This window comes from Orycteropus afer, unplaced genomic scaffold (genome assembly GCF_000298275.1).
Source record: "Orycteropus afer afer isolate SDZICR_OR568_19922 unplaced genomic scaffold, OryAfe1.0 scaffold00174, whole genome shotgun sequence".
In the NCBI taxonomy this organism is placed as follows: Eukaryota; Metazoa; Chordata; class Mammalia; order Tubulidentata; family Orycteropodidae; genus Orycteropus; species Orycteropus afer.
This window is the reverse complement of record NW_006921761.1, coordinates 7,084,715-7,093,566: the sequence shown is the minus strand read 5'-3', so window position 1 is coordinate 7,093,566 and position 8,852 is coordinate 7,084,715. Positions and strand designations below refer to the sequence as shown.

Below are 8,852 nucleotides of genomic sequence, written 5' to 3'. Positions count from 1 at the left end.
GAGGGAGGGTGAGGGGCAGAGGGAGGGTGAGGGGCAGATGAAGGCAGGAAGCAGGAGGGAGAGAGAGGCAGAGGGAAGGTGGGCAGAGGGGTGGGGGGCCAAAAAGAGGGAGAGGCTGAGAGGGACAGGTGAGGAACACAGGAAGGGGGAGGGCTGGCCCCAGGGGGAGGAAGGAGGTTGGAGTCAAGTCCAGGGTGTAGGTCAGGGAGGGGGCAGGTGCCAGAATAGAGGCGGGCACAGCAAGGAGTGGACTGACCAAGGGCCAGACCACCAGAGTACGGGAGGGTGGAGAAGCAGTCACAGACGGGTGAGGCTTGGAGCCTAGGTCCTCTGGTGGATGAGGTGTCCTGGGAGAGCACCAGCAGATGGATGCAGCAGGGTCTGAGGGGTGTGAACCCTGGGCTCCCAGCCCTGGGTTTGGGGTGGGGCCAGGGCAGGAACACCGAGGGCCCCTTGCATCCTGTCTTACCTGCCTGTGGGGCCCTCCCTCTGGCACAGCAGTGGGTGACGTGGGCTGACTGCCAAGTGGGGGCCTGGGTGGTGCAGGCTCACGGCTGCCAAAGCGGTCACAGGAGTAGAAGCGCTGCTTCTCTGAGGATGAGGACGAGTGCTGCCTGCGCTCCTGGGAGCGGCCCCGCTCCTGCCTTCGCTCCCGGCCCAGCCCTGATGAGCTGCCAGGGGCTGCAGGGGGCACAGGGCAGCAAAGGTACAGGGAGGTCAACACAGGGGGCCCATGGCAGGCAGAGGTCACCCCAAACCAGCCTCAGGCCCATAGCCCCTTCCCCAGAACAGGCCCCCATGCACACTGCATCACTTGGGCTCTCTTGCTGGGTCCCCAAACACAGGGCATGGCTCAGGCTCAGGGCTCTGGCTGGTGCCAGGTCTGCCTACAGCTGCTTGGAGCTCCCACCCCCAGACAGATGTCAGGGCAGCACGCACCACCATCCGGGTCCATAGGCAAGCTGGGCCCCTTGTCCAGCGACTTCTGCTTCCTCTCCCGGCGGCGGTGGCAGCGGTGGTGGTGGTGGTGTGCAGCCTGGGTGGCCGGGGCTCGATCCAGGGTGGCATTGCAGAGCAGGGACCCGGGGGGGCGCTGGGGGGCCAGGGTGGAGATGGAGCGCTTCATAGGGCTGGAGTCTGGGGCAGGCTGCAGGCAGGACACAGGCAGGGCCACCAGACTATGAGCAGATTCAGGCAGCAGACAGAGGGCCGAGGCCAGACTGCAGGGCCATGTCCAGCCTGCCCTCCCGTCTGCTCCTTAGGGTCTGACTCAGGAGCTCAGGGTGGGGAAGACCCTCTGTCTCTGGCACAGAGAAGGGTATGTGTGGCTCCAGGAGGCATGCCCACCCAGCCAGACGGGCAGGAGGTAAATGCAGCAGAGGAAGAGGGTGAAGCGTGGCCGGAAGGAGACTGAGCACAAGGTGAGGGAAACCTCGTGGCTCCAGACATGACCATGGAATGAATGAAGAAGGTGGAACACAAGGCAGGGCAGGCGAGTGAGCAGACAGGAGGAGGAGTGCAAGGGCACAGTGACTTTCGCTCAAAAGGGACTTGGCAAGGCCAGAGGGCGAGTGTGTCTACTCATCTGGTTGGCCGAGGGCAGGGCCAGCAGAGTTGCACCAAAGTGGGGCAGAACTGTGGGCCGAGGTATATTTGTTCCCCTGGGATGGCCTGCCACCTCTTGGAGGCCCAGCAGGAGGAGCTGGGCTACGGCCCACACCCAGGTCATGTCCCCTTCAACCATGGCCCCGACCCTCCAACCACACACCTGTGTCTCGGCTGCAAGGCGGGGCATAGAGGCTGCACGGCCCTGACTCTCCAGCCCAAGCTGGGGCTCCCTGGCAGGGCCACTCAGGGCCATGTCCTGCATCTGGACATCCACAGCCTGGGGTGACAGCAGCCATCTGGTCACCTCATATGGCCCCACCCAGTCACCCACTCACAGCCCCACCCAGTCACCCCTACAGGGCTCTATCCTCATGGACCAGCCTGGTCACCCCTCGCATCCCCACCCAGTAACTCCCACGTTGCCCACCCAGTCACCCCTAACAGAGCAGCCTGGTCACCCCTCGCATCCCCACCCAGTCACCCTTCACAGACCCACCCAGTCATCTTTTATGGCCCCGCCTAGTCACCCCACAGGGCCTTCCAGGTCACCCTTCATAGACCAGCCTGGTCACCCCTCATGGCCCTGCCTAATCACACCCACACCTGGCCCAGGAGCCCTCACCGGTTTTCCTGGCTGTACTACAGGAATCTCCACAGAGTGGCCCCGCTCCAGGGGTGTCCGTGCCTCGGAGGGTAGCCCCTGGGTCCGATGAGTGCCCCAGGAGAGTGACTCCTTGAGGCCACCCCCTTGGGTCTGTCTGTGGAAGAGAGGAAAGGCTCACTTGTAGGTTGGAAGCTGCAGGCCACAGCATGCCCAACGTGTAGCTGGCCCACAGGCTTCCACCTGTCACCCTGCTCTACGGACCTCTGCCCAGGGCAGGGTCCCCACTTGTGCCCACCCTTCCTGCTGTTCCAAGCCTCTGTGGTCCATCTGTGTATCAGTCAGTCATGGGAAAGGTGGGGGGCAGAACTGAGGAGATTTAAGGAGGGGCAGCTCGGACACCTCCCACCCATTCACCTCTAGCCCCTACTTCTTTCCTCCCACCTCAGGAGTCCCTTTGCTGGTGGCTTCTTCTCCTCATCCCCAAACTAACTGGCCCGTCCCTCCTTCTTTGACCCCAACGCTGAGGGCCTTTCACTATTGAAATCTCTGCTGAAATGTCCCCTTTTGGGAGGCCTTCCTTGGCCACCTCCCCCCCCACTGCTTCCCCCACTGTCTCCCACTTAAGGTCTGCATTTTGCAGCCCACCAATGCAGCCCAAACCACATGAGTGTGCCAGGTTTGCTGCTGCTCCTGCACTGGGACATACATATGGCACTCGGTTAGCATTTGTTGCACAGGACAGTCCTTGGTCTCACAGGGGAGTGGGTTGGTCCACTGAGTCCAAAGTGGGGCCTGGTGGTCTAAGCTGACCAGGGTGTCCTGTGGTGAGCATGGTGGCTAGAAAGCAGGGGATGAGACCAAATAAAATGGCTGCTGAGGATTTGGAAGGTGTCAGCAGTACTTCTCCTTGCACGCAGACAGTAGCCTGAGGAGAGCCTGCACCTGAGAGGAGGGGGTATCTGGACAGAAGCTGGGGCCTTCACAGCATCATTAACCCTGAAATCACACCATGTCCACAGCCAGGTGTGCAGTCTACATGCAGTTCAATGGCACGAGAAAGGCCCTGCTGCCTGGACCAAGCTGACTGAGTATTCTCTTATTTGCAAGAGTTGTAACTGGCTTGTGTAGAAACTATTATCTGGGAAATATTTGAAGTGCACTTTCCTGAACTGAAAGTGTGGCTCTGATCAATCCCAAATAGCACCTCACCATCATGGCGCTCCAAATACACACACACACACACACACACCTTCACACATAGACACACACACGTGCACAGACTGCCACACTCCCGCACATGCACATAACTTCACACACACACAGAGACACATATGCACAGTCACACTGCATATCCACATCCATGTGCTCACATGAGATGCAGTCACACTCACCCATCCCATACATACACTCACACACACACACTCACACAAAAGGAACCTTATAATCAACAAGGAGATGGACAATTGTGAACATAAGAACAAGCTACCAGACGGTTCTGAAAGGCCCATCCCCAGAAAGCATGATCTTGTGACTGTTCTTTTCTCATGGGAGAGATCATAGTTTTGATCATGTTGTCTGCATGTTCTGGGGCTACTGCAAAAATGGCCACCACCACCCCCACCCTGCCCATCCTCTACCCTGCTCTCCACCCTTTGAACACAGCATGGCCACATGACTAGCTTTGGCCTAAAATTGTTTGCCCACCAGCCCCTCTCCTGCTGCTCTGGGAATCCTGAGACAGCAGCAGCTGCTTAAGCCCAGATGGCCGCTAGGGAGCCAGGGGCCAGGGCCAGGCCAGTTCTCTTGTCTACAGCCACCAAACATGTTAATCCAGCTGTCTCAGACTTTCCAGCCCCGGGAGGTTTTACAGCAATTTGTTACTCAGCAAAAGCCATCTGACCAACAGTCCATGGCCCCAAACAAGGCTAACAACACAAGGCTAACAACTGCTGGTCTCTTCCCATCCAGAGCAAAGGACAGTAAAGAAAACCAAAGACTCAAGGGGGCAATTAGTCCACAGGACTAAGGACCAACGAGAACCACAGCCTACATGACTCCGAGACCAGCTGCTACTAACTGCTCTGACTGGGATCACAACAAAGGGTCCTGAACAGAGCGGGAGAAAAAAATGTAGAATAATACACCAGCTTCACAAAAAAGACCAGGCTTACTGTTCTGAGAGAGACTGGAGGAACCCTGAGATGTGGTCAGAAGATGCCCTTCTGAGCTAGACCTGAAGCCACTGCCGGAGACCACCTTTCAGACAAACAGTGGGCCACAAAGTAAACATTAACACCCAAGAGGAGTGTGTTCCTTACAAAAATCAATTATATGTGATCAAAAGGACATTTACCCAGAAGCAAAGATGGGAGGAGGGCAGTAGAAAACCCAGACAAAAGGAAAATGGGGAACTCAGGGCAGAAATTCCCCCATTAGTGCTGACACGTTGTGGGGAACACAATCAATGGCATGGAATGGCACATACGAACTAAAGAATAGGAAACTTATTTTTTCTGTACATTTTCACCTAAAGCACAATAAAATTAAAAAAAAAAAAAAAAGAGCTACAAGGCTACACTGTCAGCCTTCAAACAGAACATCTCCAGAATAGCACAAAACTAAGACAAGGGAGCCACAGTCACACCCATCAAGTTACCCCTTCCTCCTGGCAGCAGACAGTTGTCAGTGATTCTTCTCTGCCAGTGGCACAAGAGGCAGGTACTGGCTTTGGACTCAGCCTGTGACATAGTTTGCTCAATGGGATACTCGCTGCCATGGTGTGATTCAAACAGAGGCTAGACAAGTGTGTGTGGGCTCATGTGTCGCTGCCCTGGGAAGCTGGCTGGTCCAAGAGGGCCGAGCGAACTCCACCCTCCACATGGAACCAGCACAGCCTCTATCTTCCTCCATCTCCCACATTCTCCCTCCCCCTCCTTCCCTGCAAGCAAGGGTACTCACACAGCCCCACCATTGCTGAGGGAGGCGGAGCTCTTCTGTCTAAGGAAAACTCTGGCTCCTCGGAGCACAGCTGGCTGTGTCTGCTCCAGGGTGGCTTTCAGAGGGTGGAAAAGGGACACGGGGCCCATCTGCAAGGGGGCAAAAGAAGAGGTGAAACGAAGGGCTGGGGGGTGGGTCCCCTGTGGATGCCCCTCAGCACCCTGCTCCCACTGCTCAGCATGCTCATGGCTGCTGGTTCTGGCCCATGTCCCTCATGATAACAGATTCCAAGGGGGCCACCTCCCTCCATGACTCCATCCCCATCCCTAACATGGACATGCCTTTCGAGACCAGAAAGTGACACAAGCAAGTGGCAGGAGACTCTGACAGCACTTGCTCCCAACGTTACCATAAAGCAGATTCAGAAAAACCATTGCACTTCTCAAACTCTGTTTCCCTATCTACAAAATCAGAGGGTTGGACCAGATCACAGATGGCAGAGATTTCATCTCATCTGAACTGATTGGCAGAGGCTGCATGCAGCCCCTGAACAGAGTCCTGGGATTTCAGGGCTGGGGGAGATTCTGCTGTGATAGGTTAGTGATGTCTGCACCAGATGTGCCACACAGATCCTGTCCCAAGGTTAGGTAGTTGTCCCTTTAAGTTCTGAAAATCTAGAGAACTGTCTGGAAAGGGAACCTACTAGAAGAGACACAAGTTGTGTGGGAAAGTGGTCTTTGGGGTTGACGTCAGCAAGACTGGTCTCCACTGGATTGGATTTTTTTTTTTTTTTGGTCTGTTTTACATATAATTATTACCAAATAAAAGACTGGCCTCCAAACCACCCTAGCAGTCATGAACAGAACAGATCCTGACTCGGCACAGTCCGTTTAAATCTCCGTTCCTTGTGTGTGTGTAGGGCAGACTCACTTTCTACTTTCCAAAACACCCTGCGCAGATAGTCTTCACACTTCCTTCATCTCTTCCAATCTTGCACCTCTGTTCTCAGTCCCCTTATTTTCTGCCCCTGAACACTAGCTCTCCAGGTCAAGGCTCCTCAATACTGCTAGACAACCAGCTAGCAGTCATTACAAAGCCTGTGAGGGTTTTCTGACTATGGGGATTGAGAGGTGGCTGCAAGGGTCTCAGTCTTCCTTCTCCAAGAAGGGCTGTGGATTTCCCACCACTGCCAAGCTAAAGAGTCCTCAGAGCTACCTCTTAGGAGCCCCAGGACCCCAGTACCTGGGACAGGCCTCCAGGAGCTTGGTGAATCTGGTCTCTGGTGGTTTTGTTCTGTTTGTAGAAGTCAAATATCATCAGGGCTGCATAGACTTTCCCCACTGTCATCTCATCAGCTGGAGAGAGGATCAGGTATTTGGGTTAGGAAGTATGGATGGGATGAACTCCACCATGAGGTTTCTAGAAAGCCCCTGGACTGAGGGGCCTCAGCAGGAGCTTTCCCACCTCAGCTGCCTGACTGTTCCTGAGCCACCCCGGCTCTTAAAGACAGGGCCCCACCTGTCTCCTCCCAAGAAAATGGAACCAGATTTCTAATTTGTGAGCATCTCATCTTTTCTGGCATCTGCACTAAGCCCTTCTGGGTCATTCCCCCTGGAGTGGGGAGGTCTTCACTTGCCCCAACCCCTCCATGCCTGGCTGTCCAGTCAGGTACTCCTGGCTGGGCCTCTAGACAGCACACGAAAGGTGGAGGGCAGCCGCATTCACAGCCTCCCACTTACGTTTATGGGGAGGTACCAGCAGGTCTAGGGTCTTCTGGGGCAGGGTGGCCCACACAGAGGCAATCTCCTTCCTCAGCTCTGCATCACACTGGTGCTGCTTCGTTCCAGCTGGTCCAGGAGCCCATGGGAAGGAAAGAGATGGGTGTTAGGAGGCATCCTGCAGACTCCATTGTGGGAAACAAGGGGAGAGTGACACTGTGGGAGCAGGTGTGGGGCTGTGACAAAGTGCAGAAGGGGGGACCACTGCTGTGGAGGCAGGTGCTGGTCAGGGCTCTCCCTTCTGGAACCCGGAGAAGGCTACACATGAGCTGAGCACTCACCTGGAATGTTTGTGCATGTGTGTGTGCATGTGTGGACGCACGTGGATGTTGGCAAAAGGGGGAGCAGTGGAGATGGGGAATGGATGTGGGACTCTTCCAACCATTCATTGATTCATTCAACAATATTTTTGAGCACCCACTAAATGTCAGGAACTATTGTCCATGCAAGGATATACATAAATAAATAAATAATCTCTTTGGTTTTTCTGGACTATACTTTATTCTGTAACAAAGTATAAATAGGTTAAAAAAAAATCAGTATATTGGACAGTGGGAAATGCCAGAGGAAAAGCAAAGTGGAGAAGGTTCAGAAACACTGAGGGGTCTCCATCTTGACAGGGTGGTAGGAGAGTTCTCCCTAAGAAGGTGGTCCTTGTGTCAGACCCTGAAGGCAGGCAGCAATGAGGAAGTGCGAAGGCCTGGGCAAGAGAGCAAGACGGCAGGGTGGGTGGAGCACGGCAAGGTGTTGGGGAGGAGACTCTGAGGGGTGCCGGTGCAAGGGCTGGAACAGAGGGATAACATGGCATCTACCTTTTTAAAAAAAAAGTCAGCGTATGATTTACATACAGTAAAATTCACCCTTTTTACTTAGAATATCATATGGATTTTGGTTAATGCATATAATTATGTGTCCACCACCAAGCAAAACAGAACAGTTCCATCAGCCTCCAAAAGCTCCCGTGTCCCCTCTGTAGCCAAACCCTGATCCTCCCCCCAGCCTCTGGCAATCACTGCTCTGCTTCCCGTCTCTACCATTTTCCTTCCCCAGAATGTTATGCAGATGGCGCTGTTTGGTGCCTGACATGATGCATCTGAAGTTCATCGCTACTTTTTTTTTTTTTTATGGCTGAGCACATTCCATCGAATGGATACACCACCACTGATGGACATTTGAGTTGTTTCCAGTTTGGAACAATTAGGAATAATAAAGCCACTATAAGCATGCCCATGCAGGTTTTTGTGTGGTTATGTGTTTTCATCTTTCTTGGATAAACACTTAGGAGTGGGATTAATGGGCAGTATAGTAACTGCCAAAGTGGCTGCACCATTTCTCAGCCCCCCTGTAGCCTGTAAGACCCCAGCACTCCGTCCTCACCAACACTGAACAGTCACTCTGAACATTATTTTGGCATAATAATAAGTAACTCCCAGAGTGGCTGTGCCATTTCTCAGCCCCCCTGAGCCTCTAAGACCCCAGCCCTCCATCTTTCACCAGAATGTTATTTTAGGCATAATAATGAGCACGCAGTGCCATACCATTGCAGTTTTGTTTTTAATTTCTCTAACGACCAATGACATTGAGCATCTTTCTGTGTTTACTTGACTTCTGTGTATATTCTTTGGTGACTTCCAATCTTTAACCATTTTCTTGGGTTGTTTGTTTTCTTACTGAGTTGTGAGAGTTCTGTATCTATATTGGATACTGCTCCTAAATCAGACATACTTTGCAAATATTTTCTCCAACACTTTGGATTATCTTTTTATTTTCTCAATTGTCTTTTGAATAGCAATTTTTTTTTAATTTTGAAGTTCATTTTATCTATTTTTTCTTTCATGCTTCATGCTTTCTGTGTCCTATGTAAGAGCTCTTTGCCTAATGCAAAGCTGCCAAGATTTTCCTCTTAGAAGTTTTATAATTTTACA

The 8,852-nt window shown here is 53.2% G+C and overlaps 1 protein-coding gene across 1 annotated transcript in view; it reads right to left on the bottom strand.

Moving 5' to 3' along the window:
• The window catches only part of CACNA1B (calcium voltage-gated channel subunit alpha1 B), a 278,427-nt gene that overhangs the window by 819 nt on the left and 268,756 nt on the right, over positions 1-8,852 (bottom strand). The window contains exons 41-47 of the mRNA XM_007947083.1: positions 6,889-6,996; positions 6,392-6,504; positions 5,171-5,298; positions 2,231-2,366; positions 1,769-1,885; positions 940-1,147; positions 470-681 (exon numbers count right to left, since the gene is read on the bottom strand). Of these exons, the coding sequence (XP_007945274.1) occupies positions 470-681; positions 940-1,147; positions 1,769-1,885; positions 2,231-2,366; positions 5,171-5,298; positions 6,392-6,504; positions 6,889-6,996 (1,022 nt within the window). The remainder of the gene's footprint in view (positions 1-469; positions 682-939; positions 1,148-1,768; positions 1,886-2,230; positions 2,367-5,170; positions 5,299-6,391; positions 6,505-6,888; positions 6,997-8,852) is intronic.